Source organism: Chiloscyllium plagiosum, unplaced genomic scaffold, assembly GCF_037043375.1.
Source record: "Chiloscyllium plagiosum isolate Xiang-an unplaced genomic scaffold, Cpla_swu_hap1 HiC_scaffold_19, whole genome shotgun sequence".
NCBI lineage: Eukaryota > Metazoa > Chordata > Chondrichthyes > Orectolobiformes > Hemiscylliidae > Chiloscyllium > Chiloscyllium plagiosum.
Window position 1 is genome coordinate 2,410,842 of NW_028270157.1, and position 24,845 is coordinate 2,435,686.

Sequence of the window (24,845 nt, forward strand, 5' to 3'; positions counted from 1 at the left end):
CACGCTGACCTTGAAAAGTTCACGTCCAAGAACAAGTCAGTCTCTTTTTTTTTTAAATACATTCCTCCATAGGATGTGGGAGTCACTGACTGGATCAGTATTTATTGCCCGTCCCTAGTTGCCCCTTGAGAAGGTGACAGTGAGCTACCTTTATGAACCGGTGCAGACCATGTGCTGTAGGTCAACACACAATGCCATTGAATTAAAAATGAACTTTATCTTCTCAATGTAGGAGTATATTTTCCGTTTGGACCCCAGTACGAGTCTCGGTCTGTCATCTGACAGCATTCTCAGCTACAATATCGGGGAGGTAGTGAGAGCAGGGAACCTGGAACTGCCGGAACTGCTGCCCTGTGGCTACCTGGTTGGAGAGAGCAACATCATTACTGTGAATCTAAAAGGTACTTCACAATGTTTCAGAATAGACTGGAATGGAGTTGGTTAAAGAAAGGTTCTGTTTATGTAGCACCTTTCACAATCTCAGGATGTTCCAAAATACTTTACAATAACTGTACAGTAACTGTTGTAAGCAATTCTGATGGGGTGTTTTAAACCAATACTCCACCTTTTGTTTAAACATCCAGCAGTCATTATTATTTCACCAGTGGATAGACAATCCGAACTGGTGACCCAAGAAACTTATAGCGTCTTGGAGTCATACAATACAGAAACAGACCCTTCGATCCAACTCATTCACACTCACCAGACATCTCAATCTGATCTAGTCCCATTTGCTAGCATTTGGCCCATCTCCCTCTAAATCCATCCTATTCATAAACCCATCCGGATGTCTTTTAAAGCTCACTAGTGTATAGTTCCCTGGATTTCCTTATAGCTTTTCTTAAATAATGGCACTACATTAACCAACCTCCAGTCTTCCAGTGCCTCACGCATGGTTATCGATGATACGAGTATCTCAGCAAGGGGCCCAGCAATCACTTCCCTAGCTTCTTCTTCAGTGATTCAGAGTTTCACAGTTTGTTTTTAATGCTGTTTACACCGAGCTGGTGTTATGACTCATATCCTAAACGTACCCTTGTGATGCCAAAGCAAGCAAAGCTATGAGCCAAGTGCTCGAAAGCAGGATTAGAGCAATGAGGTCTTTTGGACTGGCACAGATTCAATGGGTTGAAGGGCTTACTTTCTGGTTGTAGACCTCAATGACTCTATTAACAATGATGTGGACGTGCCAGTGTTGGACAATTTAGAACATTCCAAGAATGACACAGGATGAGTGCAGCCTGGCATTCAAATTAAGGAATAGAAGTCATTGCCACAATCTGTTGCCCGGGATAACATCCATTCACCCCTGTCATAGAGGAGCTAAAGTCTTTTACACAAAGGTCAGTTTGGGAGTCAGGGAAAACTGCGCCTTGTTGGGATCCATTGTTTTATTAACGAGCACCCGTCCAGAGAAAGGTTGGCGCTAAACACAGACCCTTCAGCAAATGTCCTCAGCAGACGTGGTAATAATATTGTAGAGTCGTGAAGTCATAGGAATGTACAGCACGGAAACAGACTCTTCGGTCCAGTGCACCCATGCCAACTAGATATCCTAAATCAATCCAGTCCCATTTGCCAACATTTGGCCCATATCCCTCCAAACCCTTCCTATTCATATACCCATCCAGATGCAATTGTACCAGCCTCCACCACTTCCTCTGGCAGCTCATTCCATACATGCACCACCCTCTGTGTGAAAAAGTTGCCCCTTAGGTCTCTTTTATATCTTTCCCCTCTCACCCTAAACCTAGGCCCTCTCGTTCTAGACTCCCCCACCCCAGGGAAAAGATTGTTCACTGAAACCAACAGCAAGCTGCTTTGCAGTTTTCACTTCTTTCAGAGGATTATTTTAAACCCCACCATTGTTGTTTCATTTTTAAAGAAAGCACTTCACTACATTACATCTTCGAGACAAGGCTGTTGTAATGTTCGAAACAAGGCCGTCAGTTTTCACACAGAAAGCTGCCACAAAAAACATTCAGCTCATGACCAGATAATTGTTTGTAAAACAGTGAGGGATAAATGTTGACTCTGGCACCCTCTGCATTCATCAGAGATGGCAATGGGGGCTGAGTTTAACTTCAGACTGAAAGACAGCACATCCCTGAGAAAAGGTGTCCAGTATAACTGGCCAATGTGCAGGTGCTCTCTCTCTGCTTTTGACTCCATACCTCAATGTGCTGTTAATACGGATAGCAGGACAGGGATTGTTGGCCAGGAGTGTGTCTGAATTATCGAGTCGCAATGTAACAAAGGTGTGGATTAGTCTGATTTTATCATCTTGCTGCCAGTCTTAGTCATATTCTCCCTTTTGCAGGTGTGGCAGAGAATAGTGTGGACAGCTTGGTGTTTGAAACACTAATTCCAAAACCCTTAACACATCGTTACCTCAACGTCCTGCTAGAACATCGAAGGATCATCCTCTCGGGTCCTAGTGGGACCGGGAAAACCTACTTAGCCAATAAACTTGCTGAATTCCTGGTGAACAGGGCTGGAAGGGAGGTCGCTGATGGGTCGATAGCCACTTTTAACGTGGATCACAAATCGAGCAAGGTGAGGAGAAACACAGGGAGCAAAATATTACTCCCCTCGGATTAGGTTCTATTCCTCAACACCTCAGTAAGTTTACTCAGTGAGTATTTCAGTTGTGCAGATCAGGACAGTTTCTGCTCAATGTACAGCTCATACTAAAGGGGTCATTGTTAGTCTCAAAATCTTTCAGATTTATAGTTGAAAGATAATTGGCTGTGGTAATGTGGTTCTATGGAGCTAGCAACTCAAGAGTTCATAAGTTCAAATCCTGTCAGTGGGAAGTTGTAGAAGTGAATTCAGTCTATCTGGTAGTTTAAGGGTACAAGCAAGGGTAGATGTAGATGGAAGCTTGTTATCTGGGTCCTCTCTGACTATATGGGACTCCAGTCTCTATATCCACACCATTCTTTCAAAGTGTGATAGAAAAATGCTCCAAAACCCTTCACACGATCAGACAAACCATGTGATGAGATATCAGATGTTTGGTGAGGGAGGGAGGTTTAAAGGAACATCTAAAAGAGGGGAGAGAAGTGAAGACAGGATGAGATATAGGCATGGATTTCTGAGTGCGGATACAATGGCTCAAGGGATTAGAACTGGGGGCTGGGGGAGGGATTTGAACAGAATCATCAGGATAATTAAATTTAGGATGATGCTGCATTAAGCCTTGCCAGTGCCCCACATCCAGAGAAAAGAAATGTTTTTTGTTTAAAATTGGCCGTCTCCCTATTACTGATCCCTTGTGAAGGACCCCCTGCTGTATGTATGTAGCTCTTGGATGAGATAGATATTGACCATTTTGAAGAGTCACACGTTGTTTGAGCACTTGGTGGTTATTGTGTATGGAATGTTAGCCCCAGTAGGGGATCGCAGCAATCTGAAAACAAGGAGATTCAACAGAAAAATATTGGCAAGACAAAATAAACTTGTAAAATGTGAAAACTTGTCTGAAATAAATGTGTCTTTTTTAACATTTGGAAGGAATTGCGCCAATACTTGTCAAACCTGGCTGATCAGTGCAATACTGCGGATAATGGTTCTGACCTGCCTTTAGTGATAATCCTGGATAACCTCCATCATATTGGCTCATTGAGTGACATCTTCAATGGATTCCTCAATTGTAGATACCACAAATGGTAAGTTCTGGATCATTAAGGAAGAAAGTTTCTCATTTATCTCTCACAACCTTAGAGTATCTCAAGATCACTTTGCAGCTAATGAAATGCTTTTTGACATGTAGTTACTGTTATATTATAAAGGAAATGGCAGGTAACACCCTGTTATAGGAAGGATATTATAAAGCTGGAGAGGGTTCAGAAGAAATTAATCAGGATGTTGCTGGGAGTGGAGAGCTTGAGTTATCAGGAGAGGCTGGATAGGCTAGGAACTTTTCATTTGTGGGCGGCACGGTGGCACAGTGGTTAGCACTGCTGCCTCGCAGCGCCAGAGACCCGGGTTCAATTCCTGCCTCAGGTGACTGACTGTGTGGAGTTTGCACGTTTTCCCCGTGTCTGCGTGGGTTTCCTCCGGGTGCTCCGGTTTCCTCCCACAGTCCAAAGATGTGCAGGTCAGGTGAATTGGCCATGCTAAATTGCCCGTAGTGTTAGGTAAGGGGTAAATGTAGGGGCATGGGTGGGTTGCGCTTCGGCGGGGCGGTGTGGACTTGTTGGGCCGAAGGGCCTGTTTCCACACTGTAAGTAATCTAATCTAATCTAATCTAATCTAATCTAAAAATTGGAACGTAGGAGATTGAGAGGCAATCTGATAGAAGTTTATAAAATAATGAGAGGTATAGATAGAGTTAATGGTAGTTGTCTTTTCCCTAGAGTGGGAATTTCAAGATGAAGGGGCATGTTTTTGAGGTGAGAGGAGAGAGATTTAAAGAAGACATTAGAGGCAGATTTTTTACACAGAGGGTTGTTCACAATGAACTTCCTGAGGAAGTGGTGGATGCGGGTACAGTGACAGAGTTTAAAACACATTTGGATAAGCACATGACGAGAAAAGTTTGGAGGGATATGGGCCAGGAGCAGGCATTGGGACTAGTTTAGTTTGGGATCATGACTGGCATAGACTGGTTGGACTGATGGATTGGTTTCCATGCTGTATGACTGTAACTGCAGATGCTGGAAATCAGAAACAAGGAGATTTCCCCGGATGCTGCCTGGACTGGAGGGGCATGTTTTATGAAGAAAAGTTAAGGGAGCTAGGGCTTTTCTCATTGGAGCGAATAAGAATGAGAGGTGACTTGATAGAGGTGTGCAAGATGGTGAGGCATAGATAGAGTTGATAGTGAGGACTTTTTCCCAGGGCAGAAATGTCTATCACAAGGGGGCATAATTTTGAGGTGATTAGAGGAAGGATTAGGGGAGATGTCAGAGGAAGGTTCTTTACACAGAGAGTGACCGGTGTGTGGAATGCACTGCCAGCGGTGGGAATAGAGTCAGAGACATTAGGGACGTTTTAGCGACTCTTGGATTGGCACATGGATGATAGTACAATGAAGTACAGTCCTGGTCACCGCATTATAGAAAGGATGTGGAAGCTTTGGAAAGGGTTCGGAGGAGATTTACTAGGATGTTGCCTAGTATGGGGGGAAGGTTGATTGAGGAAAGACTGAGAGACTTGAGGCTCTTTTCATTAGAGAGAAGAGTGTTGAGAGGTGACTTAATTGAGACATATAAGATAATCAGAGGGTTAGAAAGGGTGGACAGTGAGAGCCTTTCTCCTCAGATGGTGATGGCTAGCACGAGGGGGCATAGCTTTAAATTGAGGAGTGATAGATATAGGACAGATATCAGAAGTAGTTTCTTTAATCAGAGAGTAGTAGGGGCATGGAACGCACTGCCTGCAACAGTGGTAGACTCGCCAACCTTAAGGGCATTTAAATGGTCATTGGATAGACATATGGATGAAAATGGAATAGTGTAGGTTAGATAGGCTTGATTGGTTCCACAGGTTGGTGCAACATCGAGGGCTGAAGGGCCTGCACTGTCCTGTAATGTTCTATGAAGGTTATTTATGTTAGTTTGATCCTCAAGTAGGATAAAAGGTCAGCACAACATCGAGGGCTGCAAGGCCTGTACAGTGCTGTACTGTTCTATGTTCTAAAATCAGAAATTGCTGGAAAAACACAACAGGTCTGGCAGCCTCTGTAGAGAGAAAGCAGCGTTATTACCTCTGGTCCAGTAACCCTTCCTCAGAACCCGCAGGCAGTGGTGCCCAGTAACATTCAGAAACAACAAAGTGATAATGGGGGAACCATCTGTACTTGTTTTGAGTGATTGTGGCTGAGTGACCAGGATGTGAGCGTGAACCGAACCAACAACAGAAATTGCTGGAGAAACTCGGTGGTGGGTGAGTTGTTGGAGGGAATCCTGAGGGACAGGATGTACATGTATTTGGAAAGGCAAGGACTGATTAGGAATAGTCAACATGGCTCTGTGCGTGGGAAATCATGTCTCACAAACTTGATTGAGTATTTTGAAGAAGTAACAAAGAGGATTGATGAGGGCAGAGCAGTAGATGTGATCTATATGGACTTCAGTAAGGCGTTCAACAAGATTCCCCATGGGAGACTGATTAGTAAGGTTAGATCTCATGGAATACAGGGAGAACTCTCCATTTGGATACAGAACTGGCTCAAAGGTAGAAGACAGAGGGTGGTGGTGGAGGGTTCTTTTTTGACTGGAGGCTTGTGACCAGTGGAGTGCCTCAAGGATCGGTGCTGGGCCCTTTACTTTTTGTCATTTACATAAATGATTTGGATGCGAGCATAAGAGGTACAGTTAGTAAGTTTGCAGATGACACAAAAATTGGAGGTGTTGAGGACAGCAAAGAGGGTTACCTCAGATTACAACAGGATCTGGACCAGATGAGCCAATGGGCTGAGAAGTGGCAGATAGAGTTTAATTCAGATAAATGCGAGGTGCTGCATTTTGAGAAAGCAAATCTTAGCAGGATTTATACACTTAATGGTAAGGCCCTAGGGAGTGTTGCTGAACAAAGAGACCTTGGAGTGCAGGTTCATAGCTCCTTGAAAGTGGAGTCACAGGTAGATAGGATAGTGAAGAAGGTGTTTGGTATGCTTTCCTTTATTGGTCAAGAGTATTGAGTACAGGTGTTGGAAGGTCATGTTGCAGCTGTACAGGACATTGGTTAGGCCACTGTTGGAATATTGCGTGCAATTCTGGTCTCCTTCCTATCAGGTTGGAGGATTTGAGCAATAGGGAGAGGCTGAACAGGCTGGGGCTGTTTTCCCTGGAGTGTCGGAGGCTGAGGGGTGACCTTATAGAGGTTTACAAAATCATGAGGGGCATTGATAGGGTAAAAAGACAAAGTCTTTTCCCTGGGGTCGGGGAGTCCAGAACTAGAGGGCATAGGTTTAGGGTGAGAGGGGAAAGATATAAAAGAGACCTAAGGCACAACTTTTTCATGCAGAGGGTGGTACGTGTATGGAATGAGCTGCCAGAGGAAGTGGTGGAGGCTGGTACAATTGCAACATTTAAGAGGCATTTGGATGGGTATATGAATAGGAAGGGTTTAGAGGGATATGGGCCAGGTGCTGGCAGGTGGGACTAGATTGGATTGGGATATCTGGTTGGCATGGACGGGTTGGACCGAAGGGTCTGTTTCGGTGCTGTACATCTCTATGACTCTATAAGTCTGACACATTTGTGTAGAGAGAAACAGGGTCAATGTCTCAGATCCAGTGACCTTTCTTTTTGTTTCCGATTCCCAGCATCCACAATTCTTTGTTTTATTTTACACAAAAGTGAACTCACTTGCTCTTTTATGAAAAAAAAAGGAAACTTTTATTTCCCTGAGAGCGCAGTTATTCAGACTGGGGATATTCTGTTGGGGGAAAATTGCTCCTTTTGATTTGGAGCTGAAGTTTTTGTGGCAATGGTATAACTTGTATTATTTTTAATGTCTGCAGTCCCTATGTTATTGGAACAATGAACCAAGCTGTCTCGTCTTCTGCTAACCTGGAACTTCACCACAACTTCAGGTACTCGTGAAGGCTGATGCCAAACCTTCTGCATGATCATCTTCCTCCTCCAACTTCCCTTCCCCTTAAAAATGGTGTCATTAGATGAATCCATTGAGTCATCGGGGGTGGGGGGTGGGGTTCTTCAGTTCACTTGTAGCCACTTCCACTTTGGGATCAGAAAATACAAGGTACAAACCTCACTCCACACTGTCCCAGTGGAGACGTGGAATTCCATGTTAGGATCCAGAAGGATATTTGTGTTGGAAGTAGGTGACACATTCCCCATCCTGCTCCCTGGGTTTTGGGATCACAATAACCCTCCCCTTGATATGTGACTAATGTCCCCGAAGGAGAGTAAACATACCAGCATCAGGATCAGGAACAGGAGTAGGTCACTCAGTCCCTCAAGCCTGATTCCCCAGTCAGTAAGCTCATGGCTGATCTGACTGGGGCTAGTCTCCTCTTTCCTGCCTACCCCGAGTCATCTTTAATTCCCTTGTTAGGCAAAAATCTACCTTGGTTGGGAGCTCGCTTCCACAAACAGTGAATGCTGGATCAGTTATTAACTTTAAATCTGAGATTTTTTTTGTGAAGTAGAGATATTAGAGGCAAAAGGCAGGTGTATGAGGTTAGGCCACAGATCAATCACAATCTCATTCAATGGTAGAACAGGCTCGAGGGGCTGAATGGCCTACCTCTTATACTATGTTTGCAGGCAATATAATTCTACCAGGCAGCACCTTCAGGAGAATAAAGTGAATGAAAATAGAGGTGATGTGCATGTACTGTTGCAAATGATCTCCTTTTCTGTTTTTGCTATGCAGGTGGGTACTCTGTGCCAATCATACTGAACCCGTGAAAGGATTCCTGGGTCGCTATTTACGCCGTAAGCTAATTGAGACTGAAATCGATAGAAATATGCGCAACAGTGACCTCTTGAAAATCATTGACTGGATCCCCAAAGTGTGGCAGCATTTAAATGGTTTCTTAGAGACACACAGTTCATCGGATGTTACTATTGGTGAGTTAAAATACATAAACAGTCACCCAGTTTCCAATAGGGGACAGGCTTAGAGAATGCATATTTATGGATTGTTTACATTCCCTGTCCTCCAGGTCCACGTCTCTTCCTCTCGTGCCCTTTGGATGTAGATGGCTCCAGGGTTTGGTTCACAGACCTGTGGAATTATTCTCTGATACCATACCTTTTGGAAGCAGTTCGTGAAGGCCTTCAGGTAATGTCTCTCACATGTCTTTCTGAAAATTAGCTCTGCTGTGTTTGTGCATTCGGGTATTGAATCCACCTTCATATCTAATATCTCCAATGGAGGACTGTGCACCAGACTCAAAAACATACCAATAGACGGCTCATGGTAATTTCCTACCACGGTCAGACATGAGTAAATCACCAGCAATTATTTACTGACTTCTCTGATGCATCAGCAGAGACCATTTGTGACTGCACACTCTTTCTGAGAGCTGTCCAATTAGTCACACCATTACCTTACCCTCCCCCTGGCTCCTCTATTCAGCGGAGAAAGTGAGGACTGCAGATGCTGGAGATCAGAGCTGAAAATGTGTTGCTGGAAAAGCGCAGCAGGTCAGGCAGCATCCAAGGAGCAGGAGAATCGACGTTTTGGGCATGAGCCTGTGAGAAACAAAGCTCATTCACTTCAATAATTTCAGTCCGAGACAGATCTGAATCTGTAGTGTCATTTATTTCACACTTGCAAGTGGGTGTGATGTCCAGTGCCTGTAAGGCAGAGGACATACACAACCCAAATTCAATTCATACACAATATTTATATAATTTGGTTTCTTTTGTTTTACATTGCTCCTCCACTTCCCTAAGACTGGCCCCATTACTCCTGTTTATCTCTTGCCTTATCCGCCCTTGACTGTGACAAAATGCTTATTTCTGACCTCACAAGGCCATTTGACCTCATCCCATCCTTTGCTTACCATTATCTGCTCCCTCCATCTGTGCTGCCCCCCACAGCATCTTATCATTAAGCCCTTTTAACTGGGGTTTGTTCCTGTGTTTCTGTAAAAGTGGGAAACAGATGTTTATACCTACTGTTTGTACAGACATATCTAATTTAACTGCCTCTCTTCACAGCATTTTATCTATTCGCCCGTAATATCTATCATTGTCTTGCAGTCCCGTTTCTTTCTTGCATATATTTTTAGCTAATACAAAAACAATTATATATTTCCTCCACATCGTTTCCATTCTTGTTGACTCAGCTCTTGGCTAAAACAATTACACACTGGTGTGAGTTCATTTACTTTTATATAATCAATTATAATTGCAGAATTGCAGAAGTAACATTAATTTACCTATATCCCACAAGCCCTTCTTCAGGAAATCATACTGAGCCCGTGAAAGGATTCCTGGGTCGCTATTTACGCCATAAACTAATTGAGACTGAAATCGATAGAAATATGCGCAACAGTGACCTCTTGAAGATCATTGACTGGATCCCCAAAGTGAAGGAGGGCTCATGCCCAAAACGTCGATTCACCTGCTCCTTGGATGCTGCCTGACCTGCTGCGCTTTTCCAGCAACACATTTTCAACTCCTCTATTCAGCCCCTTGTATGTTTCGCGATCATGTATTTATCCAATTCTTTTTTGAATCTTAACTGTTGAATCCTTTCAAGAATTATGTTCCAGATCATCGCAACTCTCTGTGTTTCAGGATCTCACATCCTCTCACACTTTGCTTCTGTAGCCAGTTTCCACAAAGCTCTGTTCTCTGGTTCGGGTCAGCGCTGTCTGTGTACATCAACCTGCAGACCTGCAGTCTTGTCACTTACATCATGAATCCAGCAGTTGTCCCAAACTTGATTGGGTTTTTTGAGGATGTGACCAGGAGGATAGATGAGGGCAAAGCAGTAGACATTTTCCACAAGGACTTTAGTTAGACCTTTGACAAGGTTCCGCATGGTAAATTGGTTAGTTAAGTTAGAATACATAGAATTCAGGGAGAGCTACCCAATTGGATACAAAATTGGTAGGAGACAGAGGGTGGTGGAGGATTGCTTTTTGGATTGGAAGCATGTGACCAGTGGTGTGCCACAGGGATCAGTGCTGGGTCCACTATTGTTTGCCATTTATATAACGATTTGGATGAGAATACAGGAAGCATGGTTGGTAAGTTTGTGGATGACACCACAATAGGTGGGGTCGTAGAGAGCGAAGAACGTTAGCTAAGATTACAAAGATATCTTGATCAACTGGGCCAATGGGCTGAGGAGTGGCAGATGGAGTTTAATTTGGAAAAAAATGTGAGGTGTTATATTTTGGTCAGGCAGACCAGGGCAGGACTTACACAGTTAATGGTAGGGGCCTGGGGAGTGTTGTCAAACAGAGAGACCAAGAGGTTCAGGTACATAGTTCCTTGGAAGTTGCGTCACAGGTAGACGGTGGGAAAGAAGGCTTTTAGGACAATTGCCTTGAGTGCTCAGACTATTGGGTTTTGGAGTTGGGGTGTCATGTTGCAGTTATTCAGGACCTTGGTGAGGCCACTTTTGGAGTACTGTGTACAGTTCTGGTTGCCCTGCTATAGAAAGGATATTACTACATTGGAAAGGGTGCAGAACAGATTCTAGAGGTTGTTACTGGGACTGGAGGGTTTGAGTTATAAGGAAAGGCTGGTTAAGGCTGGGACCTTTTCACTGGAGTGTAGGATGTTGAGGGGCAACCTTAAAGAGCTTTGTAGAATCATGAGGGGCATGGATAAGATGAATGGCAGGTGTCTTTTCCCAACAGTAGGGGAGTTCAAAACTAGAGGGTACAGGTATAAGGTGAGAGGAAGAAGATTTAAAAGGGACCTGAAGGGCAACCTGTTCACACTGAAGGTAGTTTGTATGTGGAATGAATCAATGGAAGTGGTAGGTTCAGGTACAGTTACGACATTTAAAAGGCACTTGAACAGGTACATGAATATAAAAGGTTTAGAGGGATATGGGCCAAATGCAGACAAGTGGGCCTTGTTTAGTTTGGTAAACTTCATCAGCATGGACAAGCTGGATGGAAGGGTCTGTTTCCGTGCCGTATGACTCTATAACTGGGGATTGACGGACACTGACACTGAACCGGATTAAAAGCAGATGACCTTGTCATGTATCTCATTGCTGCCTGTGGGAGCTTGCTGTGCAGAAATTAGCTGTTGTGTCTCCTACTTTCCATCAGTGGAAACAGTGCAAAGAATTCCTTAATGTGTTTCTTAGTTGACTGTGAAGCACTTTGGAATGTGTTAATATGGCGAAAGGTGCTATAGAAATGTATGTTCATTGTTTTCTTCAGGATGGAGTGAGCTTTTCTCATTGGTATTTGACTGGTGAGTGTGTTCAGGACACAACCTTCACACATTAACTAACATGAAAAAGATAATCTGAATAAGCTATACATTCACTTTACATAGTCACTGCAATAAATAAGTGGCTCGTGCTGCTATAAGCATTCACATTCCTTCATTATTATGCTCTTTATTTTGTATTTTTGCCTTCCTGCACGAATGTGGAACCACAGTTAACTTCAATCTTTTCAATTCAGCCTCTGATTGCAGGTTTCTCACTTGCCAAGTAATTACTTTGGGTTTTGAGACTCGTTACAAGACCAATTCCCAGACAGGGTTACTACTAACGAGGACCATATTGTAACCCCTTATTGGTCAGGTCACAACAGCTTTGGTGACACCGCGTCCCTAAAGGCTCCTTTCTCCGACTCATTGAAACCATCTTGTGGGTTCTAGTATTGCCTCAATCGCAGTAGTCCCATTCACAATCCCTCATTCTTCCTTCAGTGTCATGTCCTTTTCTCATGAAAACACAGCCTCTGCCTTATTGAAAGATACTTGCTTCAAACCAGAATCTGGTTAAAGAATCAGAAAGAACGCATCTTATGTTTTCCTTTGTAGAGAGGAGAAAGAGCTCAATTGGACAATCTAGAGAGCCCAGATAGATTATGGTTGTTTTCCTTCAAGCAGGGAAGGCTCAGGGAATCTGACTGAGAGATGTAGGCAGGGTAGTTAGGGAGAAGAATTTCTCTTAGTAGAGGGGGCAGTAACCATGGGGAAGAGTAAGGAGCAGGAGATTTAGAGGGAATTTGCTGAAGAGGTATCTGGAATTCTGTGCCTGAAAGTGTGCTAGGAACCCTCAAAACATTTAATAAGTATTTAAGTGAGCTTTGAAATGCCATAACATACAAGGCTACAGGTCAAGTGCTGGAAAATGGGATTGGGATAGTAGATATTTGCTGACTGATGCAGACATGATGGGCTGAAGGGCCTCTTTCCCTTCTGAAGAAAAATCTCCATGACTGTTTGATAAATTCCCATTCTTCTGAACTGAGAAACAGAGAAAGATATGGCTGACCCCATCCCACAACAATTAACTTTCTGTTTACCCTTTGCTGTTTACTTGTTCATCCCTGTTGCTGCTGAGAAGGTAATCTCTCTGGATTGGGGATGGGACCTGTGGGGTCATGAGCATGGTCAAGGGGTTGAGCCAGACCTTGTCTCTCTCCTCCTTATGCAAGGTCTGTCCAACCATCTCAACCACGGATGCTCCACATTAGATCTCTCAAGAGTATACAGAATAGGAACTCCTAATGTAGGGAATACCTCATCCTTATTTGAGGTAGTTGGAGACTTCAGGAGAAGAAAATAATAATTTACTTTATATACATCTTTTATGACCCAGACCAGGATGCAGAGTACTTTGGAAGTTGAGTAAATGTTGAAAATGTGAGTGAACATTGCAACTAATTGAACAAACAACAAGCTCTTATAACTAGCAATGCTATAAGTGACGAGATAATGTGTTTTTAGTGATAGTGATTAAAGGTTAAAGGAGATGAAGACACCGGGGAGCACTCATCGGCGTTTGTGCAGGATAATGTGTAAAATGATATCCATTCACCTGCATGGACAAATGGGGTGTGGGGTCTAATGGTTTATCTGAGAGATGGCACCTCCAACCCTCCAGAACAAAGACCATAACCTTAACATTAGAGACGGGCTGTTCAGAGATGGTGTCAGGAACAGCTTCTTCACACAAGGGGTTAATAGGATCCTGCAACATTCTCTTCCTTGAAATCTAGCCCCAGCTCAAAGCTTGACCTGAGATTGCTAGGTTTCACAGATCAGATACAAATCAGCTTTGACCAAATTTACAGCACAACAAGCCCATCATGTGACTGACCTCGTCCTGCTCTAGTCACAGAATCACAGGATTGTGTCAGCACAGAAGGAGGCCATTCAGCCCATCATGCCTACACCGGTTCTATACACAGTCCTATCTCCTACCTTTTCCCCATTTTCCTGCACAGCATTGCTATCCAAGTAACCATCCAGAACCTTCCAGAATGCCTGAATTCAACCTGCTCCTGCCAAGTTTCCAGGCAGTGTCTTCCAGATCTTTAACTATCACTGTGTAAAAAAGATTTTCCTCACATCACTTGCACCTCACTTTAAATCTATGCCCCTCTTGTTCTTGTCCCTTTTATGAGTGGGAACAGCATCTTCTTATCTACTCTGTCCAGCCCAGTCATGCATTTAAAAACCTCTGTCAGATCTCCCTCTCAGCCTTTTTCCCTCTCCAGGTAAAACTGTCCCAACCTCTTCAATCTCTCCTCATCGCTGAAGTTTCTCATGCCTGGAACTATTCTTGTAAATCGCTCTGCGCTCTCTCCAGCACATTCACATCTTTCCTAAGATGGGCACCCACAAACTAACCCTAACACTATCTCTGACTCTAACCTTAACCTTAACCTTAACCCTAACCCTAACCTAACCCTAACCCTAACCCTAACCCTAATCCATCTATACACAGTGCTCCAGCTGAGGTCTAACGAGGGCTATAACTGCATTACTCTGAGAGGGTCACTGGACCTGAAATGTTAACTCTGTTTTTCTCTCTCCACAGATGCTGCTAGACCTGCTGAGTTTCTCCAACAATTTCTGTTTTTGTTTTTGTGTCTTGATCTCCAGCATCTGCAATTCTTTCTGTTTTGTATCAATAAACTGGATAGGTCATGCCAGGCTCTGTTTCTCTCTCCAAAGTTGCTGCTAGACCTGTTGAGATTTTCCATCAATTTCTGTCTTTGTAATTGTGTGAGCTGGTTGAATTCCCATCTCCATCTTCTTCCATTTTCCAGTTATATGGCAAGAGAGCACAGTGGGAGGATCCCGCAAAGTGGGTGGTGGACACGTACCCATGGAATGCTGGCTCACTGCAGCACGAGTGGCCATCTCTGCTGCAGCTACGACCCGAGGACGTGGGATATGAGGGTCACACATCTGCCAAGGACAGTGGCTCCTCCAAGCATGTCCCCCAAAGCGATAGTGATGGTGACCCATTGGTAAGTGATGCTGTGACATACTGCCCTCCAATGAGTGTTAGCTTGCTCGCTCTGTCCAGTGACAGCACTCACCTGCTCTGTGACTGCCCGGTTTTGCATTTCAGTGAATTGTAGCACAAGCTTCCCATCGGTCACAATTCAGTGAGGAAATTATCAGAACGACAAGAACCATCTCAAAATGGGCAGGTGCTGGAGGCTGACAGTGAAATAAAGTTTTGGGCTTTGTATTTTTACCCTGAACATAAAACTAAACTGCACATGAGAATACGTGACAGAGTGTTCAGAGGAAAGGCCAATAAAATTATACTACCCTGTGCACATGGAGGTTTACAATATTATAAACAACATTGCAACATGCATGTCTAATGCCCTTCAACATGCAACATGTTTTGAGGCAAAATTTGTAAAACTAATATCACCCAGTAAGACTTCCTCTTACCAAGTGTTGCTGCTGGAAGATCCTTAAATGCTGACCTCACGTTCCACTCCCCCGGCAGAGCTTACATTCCCAGACCGATACCCTCCGGTATTCCATAAGCATCAGACCTTGTCCTCGCCCATTCCTCATCCACCTGCTGCCCCATGGTGACATCACACATGAACCAATGGCAGCCAGCTCAATCTCACCAACAACTCTTCCAATTGCTAATTATCTGATAGAGCACTGGATGAGCAAAATCTGCTTCCAGTCAAATATGGAAAAAAACTGAAGCCTTTTTCTGCCGTTTCCCATCTCGAGCTCTGTTTCCTAGCCACTACCTCCTTCCCTGGTCACTGTATGAGGTTAAATCATGGTGTTCCCAAGCCTGATAACACTTCACCCTGAGATGAACCTTGGACCATAATCTGCACCATTTACCAAACCCACCTATTTTCACCTCCATAACCGTAATACTGCGGCCATTCCTCAGCTCACCTCCTGCTGGGACATTCATCTGCCACCTTTGTTATCCTTAGACTTGACCATTCAGAATTTCCATTGTGTTTAATCCTCTGTAAATCTGAGACAATCAAAAGTTCATATTGTATCCTATTCACACATCTCTCCTGTTCTCAATGACCAACCAGGCCTCTAGCAAACAGAGCTACAATTTAAACTCCTCACCCTTCTGTTCAAATTATTGCCCAACCTCACCCCTTTATGGTTTCTCTCCAATTCTTACCTCATGAGCAGCTTATCGTCAATCACTTCACAACAGAGTGCAATGACAATATCCTCACCATCCTCTCTGTCCTCAATATCCTTAATGTCCTCAATATCCTCACTGTCCTCAATGTCCTCGATATCTTCACTGTCCCCAATATCCTCACTGTCCTCAATATCCTCAATATTGCTGTGGCTCTGTTCGCCGAGCTGGAAGTTTTTGTTGCAAACGTTTCGTCCCCTGTCTAGGTGACATCCTCAGTGCTTGACGCACTGCAGCACACCAGAACTGCAAAAAGAGGAAGAGGAACACCTATACAAGGTATTCGCCAACAACGGATATCCTCGCAATTTCATCAACAGATGCCTAAGGGAAAGACAACGGAACGAGGACATGCCGCAACCCAAAGGACTAGCCACACTACCATACATAAAGAACATCTCTGAACTGACAGCCAGACTGCTGCGACCACTAGGACTTATAACAGCACACAAACCAACAGCCACACTCAGACAACAACTCACCAGAACGAAGGACCCGATACCCAGCATGAGCAAAACTAATGTAGTGTACAAAATCCCATGCAAGGACTGCACAAAACACTATATAGGACAAACAGGAAGACAGCTAACGATCCGCATCCACGAACATCAACTAGCCACGAAACGACACGACCAGCTATCCCTAGTAGCCACACACGCAGACGACAAGCAACATGAATTTGACTGGGACAACACTACCATTATAGGGCAAGCCAGACAGAGAACAGCCAGGGAATTCCTAGAAGCATGGCACTCATCCACAAACTCCATCAACAAACACATCAACCTGGACCCAATATACCGGCCTCTACAGCGGACAGCTGAAACTGACAACCGGAAGCGGCAGGGACAGGCCACTATAAACACCGGAGGAAACATCAAAGAAGCGCTTCACAGGAGGCTCCCAAGTACTGAGGATGTCACCTAGACAGGGGACGAAACGTTTGCAACAAAAATTTCCAGCTCGGCGAACAGAACCACAGCAACGAGCACCCGAGCTACAAATCTTCTCACAAACTTTGAAATCCTCAATATCCTCACTGTCCTCAATATCCTCACTGTCCTCAATATCCTCACTGTCTTCACTATCCTCAATATCCTCACTGTCCTCAATATCCTCACGGTCCTCAATATCCTCACTGTCTTCACTATCCTCAATATCCTCACTGTCCCCAATATCCTCACGGTCCTCAATATCCTCACTGTCCTCACGGTCCTCAATATCCTCACTGTCCTCACTGTCCTCAATATCCTCACTGTCCCCAATATCCTCACTGTCCTCAATATCCTCACTGTCCTCATGGTCCTCAATATCCTCACTGTCCTCACTGTCCCCAATATCCTCACGGTCCTCAATATCCTCACTGTCCTCACGGTCCTCAATATCCTCACTGTCTTCACTATCCTCAATATCCTCACTGTCCCCAATATCCTCACTGACCTCAATATCCTCACTGTCCTCACGGTCCTCAATATCCTCACTGTCCTCATTATCCTCACTGTCCTCAATACCCTCACTGTCCCCAATATCCTCACTGTCCTCACTGCCCTCACTGTCTTCAATATCCTCACTGTCCTCAATATCCTCACGGTCCTCAATATCCTCAGTATCCTCACTGTCCCCACTGTTCCCAATATCCTCACAGTCCTCACAGTCCTCAAAGTCCTCACTGTCCTCAATGTCCTCACTGTCCTCAATGTCCTCAAAGTCCTCACTGTCCTCACTGTCCTCACTGTCCTCACTGTCCTCACTGTCCTCACTGTCCTCAAAGTCCTCACTGTCCTCACTGTCCTCAATGACCTCAATATCCTCACTGTCCTCACTGTCCTCACGGTCCTCACTGTCCTCACTGTCCTCAATGTCCTCACTGTCCTCACTGTCCTCACTGTCCTCACTGTCCTCACGGTCCTCACTGTCCTCAATGTCCTCACGGTCCTCACTGTCCTCAATGTCCTCACTGTCCTCACTGTCCTCACTGTCCTCAATGTCCTCACTGTCCTCACTGTCCTCAATATCCTCACGGTCCTCAATGTCCTCACGGTCCTCACTGTCCTCACTGTCCTCACGGTCCTCACTGTCCTCAATGTCCTCACTGTCCTCACTGTCCTCACGGTCCTCACGGTCCTCACTGTCCTCAAAGTCCTCACTGTCCTCAATATCCTCACTGTCCTCACTGTCCTCACAATCCTGCTGCTCCATATAAACTTTCTGGGTAGCCAAATTCGATCACCTCACCCAATATTTCCTTACACGGCTCCAATCAAATTGTGTTTCAGAATGGTCCCATGAAGCACTCTGGGGACATCTTACAGCACTAAAGGTACTACATAAATTGTTGTTCACTACTTTTTTTTTATTTTTCATGGTTACAGCTGCTTTGCTGTGAAGTTAATTTGTTTTGGGACACAGTCCTACCAAGGAGGAAAGAAATCTCTGTAACTGTTCTATCAATCAAACTATGGGCAAAAGTATTGAAATTAGCCTCAAGGAACCAGCAAAAGCTGTGCATGGTGACAGCTAGACACCCGTGTTGTAATTCCCTGCTTGTCAGATGTAATCTGTTGCTCCAGACCCCTTACTTCATGGGACATAGTTCCTATGGCGCTGGGCAGGGCAATGCGTAGCAGGGCTCTGTCACTGGCTCCAGTCCATTGCGATCTCTTTCATTCCAGCCCATTGCAATCTCCTTCACTCCAGCCCAAGTCTTGTCACACACTTGAAAGGCCATCCTTAAGCGTACTTCACCAGGTGTGCTATCCAGTGTTGCCCAGACCAATGTCCAGCCTGCCTGAAGTGTATCTCAGTCACTGGGAGCAATCCTTTAAAGCTCTTCATTGCTCATTGGATGGTCCTAAATTGATAGACGTTGGCCATTTGGTCATACATTGTCACATTGATTGCCAGGACTCTGGTGTCACAGGGGTAATGCCCCTGTTTCTGAGCCAGGAGACCTGGGCTCAAGTCCTGCCTACTCCAGTGGTATGTAATAATGTCACTGAAAAGTGCCCGGGGTCTCTTGCAGTGGTAGTGTTACTACCTCTGAGCCAGGAGACCAGAGTTGAAGTCCTAGTGATGTGTAATAACATCTCTGAAAAGGTTGCTGAGAAAATGTCCACACTGTGCTAGACTATTTCATACATGAAGATGATGCTTTGATTCCAATGATTCCTTTTAACTGGCATTGACGAATGAGAATTTCTCTGTGCTGTAGGCCTCCCGAGTCGATGTCAAGCTCAACGCATTGTCAGTTCAACAATGACCATGCTTTTCTCCATTGGTTACAGTGGGTCTGGCAGCATCTGTGAAGAGAAAGCAGAGTTAACATTTCAGGTCCAGCGACCCTTCCTCAGAGCTGATGGCAGCTAAAAATCTCTCAGCTACTGTCGGTTCTGAAGGAGGTGTACAGGACCTGAAACATTAACTCTCTGTCTCTCTCCACAGATGCTGCCAGACCGGCTGAGTTTCTCCAGCACTTTTTGTTTCTGTTTCTGATTTTCAGCATGCTCAGTTTTTTTGATTTTTTTTTTGCCTAGTTGTTGTTCAATGTCGAATGAGTTGATGCTTAATGTACGATCCTTCCCTAGATGAACATGTTGATGAGGCTTCAAGAGGCAGCGAATTATTCCAGTGCGCAGAGCTGCGACAGTGACAGCACCAGTCACCATGATGACATTTTAGATTCCTCTATAGAATCGACTCTGTGAGGTGGATTCAGAGTGTGATGGGGATGTGTGAGTTTTTATTGCTGTGAAGATACTGACCTGCATTGAGGGTGTGAGGCTGCACAGTGAAGGATGAAGACTCCCTGGGGGTGTTCCAGTGGTAATCTACAGAGTGCACCAAGGCAAGGAACTCTCAATGCGAGGTCAGCTCGCTCGAGTCAGCTGTATTGAGGGACACACTGGTGGGAACCAACTGAGTTTAATTCATCAACATGATGTGTACATAATGGATAAAATACACACATACACACTAACAAACAAAAAATAATTGCACATGAAATCAAGCCAAACTGGAATTTTGCAAAGTATTTACATGTGTAAACTTGATTTTAATTTTAATTGAGGTGCTGCAAGGAGTGGATTAGACAGCTGCTAATCCATCTCTGTCCTAACCTCAGCTCTCTGCCGAATTGGTGCTGGTTGAAAAAGCCAGAAACAGTCCTTGGTTTACACCCACTGCCCACAATCCCAACAGCTTTGCACACAATAAGCACAACGTTGGGAGAGGGGGCATGCGGTGTCCAATCACCGTGGGGTCAACTTTTGAAAACATGCTGGACACACAGCTCAGCTTTTCTTGGTGCTGCTGGTCGAAGCATTTCTTTCTTTCTAACAGGCTTCATTTATGGATTTCTACTGCTGTATGTTGTAGTTTTTTTTAATTTAAATTTCAAGTCTTTTAACTTGAAGAAAAGGTCTCTCAGTCACCAGACTTACTTAAACCTCCACTAATGGTACAAGTGATAACCTTGGCTTGTGAAGGGCTACATCAATAGAGGTTGTGGAAAGTCTACAAGTGGGAATAACATTCAATATGGTGCTGAATCACTTGCCTTATTCTCAACAGGTTACAGGACTTAAATGAAGCCACTTAATTTTATCTGCAAATATTTGTATCTGGCAACTCTTTATTTATGGAGTTTGGAGGAGCTGAAAGGGAGTAGGTTTGATCATTTCACACTGGTTCAACCCGACAGTAATTCCTACTTATTCTTCCTCAGTTGGGGGCTGGGTTTAACTCTGCACCCTAAAGGGAAATTTGAAATATCTTAACAAGCAAATACTTTTCAGAAAACCCACTCCTGTTCACTGCCCCCTCTCTCTTTCTCTCTCCCTTTTCTTTTTTAATAGTATTTACAAGTCACAGTTTCAGTGAAATGACTGAAAGATAATAATTGGTTAGTGTATAAAGTGGTTCTTCACTGAATCTAAACCAGCAGAGCTGGGACAACTTGACAGAAGGGTATGAGCACAAAATGTTCTCTTGTATAAACGTTCAGCATGTTTTTACTGCCTATATGCAAAGCTAAATCTCATTCAAAGGGAAGGAGAGCCAGTTTGAATGTCAGCCCCCGACCTCCTGGCACTCTCTCACAGACATCCCCACTCCCACACCAACTCCTCCCTTGACCCATTCACTCTGTGTTCGCGCAAATGCAAATGGACTTGCAAAACTCTTCAAACTGATTCAGACTGTCAACAGCATCCCCCCCCACTTCACCCCCCCCCCCCCCCACCCACACCCATTGTCCGCTCCCCTCCCCTCAAAGCAGTTTAAGGTTAAAATAAATTTCAAATTTTGCATGCTAGAGATCTGAAATAAAACCAGAAAGTGCTGGAGAAATTCAGAAACTGTTCTGAAGAAGGCTCACTGGACTTGAAATGTTGATTCTGCGTTCTCTCTGTAAATGCTGCCAGCCCTGCCAAATTTCTCCAACAATTACTGTTTTAGTTTAGATTCAGGTTAAAATTGGATTTTCACACATTAATGTACAGAAGAACACCTCACTCTGGGAAGGAGGGTGGGGGCCTGTGGGAGGGGCCGCATGAATAGTGCACTTCATTGGTGTTTTCTCTTACACCCCATGATGTGGGGGGGGGGGGCAGGGGGGTCGTTCATTTGATTTCTTTGTGTTTTGAAAGGGGTTTTTGCACAAACATAAGAAATTGTAAATAGAGAAACAAAAGGATGAAAGAACGAAACGTGTTTTGTTTTGCCTTGCACAGTAAAGATTTGAGAATTTCTGATATGTGTATTACTTGGTGTAAACATTTACTTCACTTGACTATGCTGGGATTTTTGTAAACACTGTTGAGAATTCTCTGTCTAGACAAGATGTGTTTTATTTTGTGTGATAACCATTACTAGGAGCTGCTCTCCATCGGAGATTAATGAGCCACAGATGGACCACTGCCAATTTTTATTCATCTTGTTCATTGGGGCATCTTTATTGAATGTTGGGTTTGTTTTAGCCTGTATAACACAAGTCTACTGTTCACCCAAACTACCCATCCTTGGCACTGACCCAGCTCCCTCAGAGTCAACAGAATTCTCTGACACTCCTGTTTATATCTGTCAGTCAGGGCTCCCTGATTGGACCAGGTTAACAGCCCCAAACAGGGAACTCCTATGAGGTCCACCTGGCTGACCCTGCTCCAATCACTACAGTTTTAGCCTGTATAGCACAAATCTACTGTTCACCCAAACTGCCCATCTTTGACGCATTTCAGTGAGACATGGGGAAGTGTTTTTGTGTGAAACAGTTTTCTGTAAAACATATTTTGTATTCTGTACATTTTAATGTAACATACAATGTAAATAATCAGTGATAGCAACAAAAAAATGAAAAAAGGATGAAAACAATCATGGGGAGAGTTTTTTGCAGTCTTTTTCAGGTGTTAACTTTTGCGTTTGAGTATTTGGGTGTAACCAGATTAACAAATTGTTAATCTCTGGTTTTAATCTGTCTCTCCATCTTGTATATGTATTTTTTTCCAAATTATGCACATTGTGTCTGTCTAAATTATGACTTTACCATTAAAGTGATACTATTTATTGAAAGATGTTCTTGTTGACATGTTCAATTTCTTAGTACCTTTTCATTCCCAGATGTTTAAGACTGGGAGAGGTGAAGGAGGTGGAAAATACTTACTGACCTGCAGTTGTGACAGACTTGAACCATAAATAAGTGGATTAATGTAAGAATAGGGACATATCAAAATACAAATGAGGAACAAGAGAAGACCAGTCAGTCCTTCGAGTCTGCTCAGCCATCATTAAGGTCATGACTCACCTGATTTTAGCCTCAACTTTACATTTCTGAAGAGGACTCACTCAACTCCAAAAATTAACTCTGTTTCTCTGTCCACAGTGACTGGCAGACCTGCTGAGTTTCTCCAGCACTTTCTGTTCTTGCTACACACCTATATATTCCTGATAATCTTTCATCCCCCTCAGGTTTCTTCTGCCATTCCAATTAGATCAAGCCTGAACTGTATCTGAGCTCTATTGATCTTCTTTGGTTCCATCATCCTTTGTGACCTTGTAGCCTAATATTGATCACAGAATCTAATCAAAGAAGAATCTGCTGCTTTTAATGGAAGTTGCACAGTTCTTTTTGTTTTATTTGTTCACAGGATGTGGGTATCCCTGGCTGGGCCAACATTTATTCCCTGTCCCTAGTTGCCCCTTGAGAAGGTGGGGGTGAGCTGCCTTCTTGAACCACTGCAGTCCATGTGCTGGGGGTTGACCCACAATGCCCTTAGGGAGGGAATTCCAGGATTTAGACCCAAAGACAGTGAAGGAATGATGATATATTTCCAAGTCAGGATGGTGAGAGGCTCAGAGGGGAACTTGCAGAGGGTGGTGTTCCCCTGTATCTGCTGCCCTTGTCCTTCCAGATGGAAGTGGTCATGGGTTTGGAAGGTTCTACCATCTTCTGTGTGAAGAAAGTACTTCCCAATTTCTGAATGACCTGGCTCTGATTCTAAAGTTTTGCACCCATTTTTTTTCAGACTCCCCACCAGCAGACAACATGGAATTTATATCGTTTCTTTTACATCACCAGAATGTCTCAAAGTGCTCCACATCTGATTAAAGGTTTCTTGAAGTGTACCTTCTTGTAATATAGGAAACTCAGTAGCTAATTTACATACAGCAACTCCCACAAAAATGAATTAAACAATGACCTAATGATCTAATGTCGTGACATTGATGTGGTGTTCAATATTGACCAATACATCATGGAGAATTCTCCTCCTTTTCAAATCATGTCACTGGATCTTTTACACCCAGTTGTGAGGTGTAATAACTCGTCCAAAAGACAGTGTGACTGACTGCGCAGCACTCCCTCAGTGCTGCAGGGAGAATGTTGATCTCAGTTATTGCACTCAAAAGGCTTTGGTTGTACCTGTACCGAGACCCTTCTGATCCTGAGGGAGAAACACCGCATATTGAGAGATGCACTGTCCAAGCAACTCTGTAAAGCTATAACTCTGTTACAAGACTGGGGGACCAGTCCAAACCTCTTCAAAATATATTAAGAGGATAGCCTAGAACCTAACCTTTCATATTTTAAAGGCAAGTGCCAGGTGGTGTGTTCCAGATGCAGTTCAATTGGTTTACCTAACAGGAAGGGCTTATCCCAAAACGTCGATTCTCCTGTTCCTTGGATGCTGCCTGACCTGCTGCGCTTTTCCAGCAACACATTTTCAGCTCTTATCCACAACACATCAGTCCTTCAAATAACTCCAGATAATTGGTTAAACATGCTTACCTTCAAGAAAACCATGCTGGCTGTGCCCAATTATTTTGAGTTTTTCTAAGTGCACTGCTATAATCTCTTTAATGATTGATTCTAGCACAGCTAACTGGTGTGCAGCTTTCCTGCTTTCCATCTCCCTTTCCCTTCTTGAAAAAGTAATATTTATTACTTTCCAGTCTAGTGGAACCTTTCCAACTTTTGGCAATGCACACTAATACCTGTTACTACTGTATTAGCTCCTTCTTTGAAGACCCAAGGATAAAGTCCACCTGAACCTGGAGAGTCATTAGGCCACAGCTCCATGAGTTTACTCAGTACCATTTCCATGATGTTCCATCTGGTTCCTCTCTCCTTCCCCCTCCTGATTCACAGCAATTACTACAGTGATAGCAGAAGCAAAATATTAGTTCATTTCATCCTCTACTTCCTTATTATCTAAATGTCTTTTAAACATTGTAACTGTACCTGCATCCATCACTTCCTCTGGAAGTTCATT

General features: G+C 43.9%; 1 protein-coding gene across 18 annotated transcripts in view; it reads left to right on the forward strand.

The window, feature by feature from the left end:
- nav3 (neuron navigator 3) overlaps positions 1-22,647 on the forward strand; it is a 639,300-nt gene extending 616,653 nt beyond the window's left edge. For all 18 annotated transcript variants that reach the window (XM_087996953.1, XM_087996954.1, XM_087996961.1 and 15 more), the window contains 8 exons: positions 233-401; positions 2,321-2,556; positions 3,517-3,671; positions 7,475-7,546; positions 8,353-8,549; positions 8,645-8,763; positions 14,693-14,896; positions 19,668-22,647. In XM_087996953.1, the coding sequence (XP_087853079.1) occupies positions 233-401; positions 2,321-2,556; positions 3,517-3,671; positions 7,475-7,546; positions 8,353-8,549; positions 8,645-8,763; positions 14,693-14,896; positions 19,668-19,787 (1,272 nt within the window). In that variant the 3' untranslated portion in view covers positions 19,788-22,647. The remainder of the gene's footprint in view (positions 1-232; positions 402-2,320; positions 2,557-3,516; positions 3,672-7,474; positions 7,547-8,352; positions 8,550-8,644; positions 8,764-14,692; positions 14,897-19,667) is intronic.
- Positions 22,648-24,845: the final 2,198 nt, after the last annotated feature.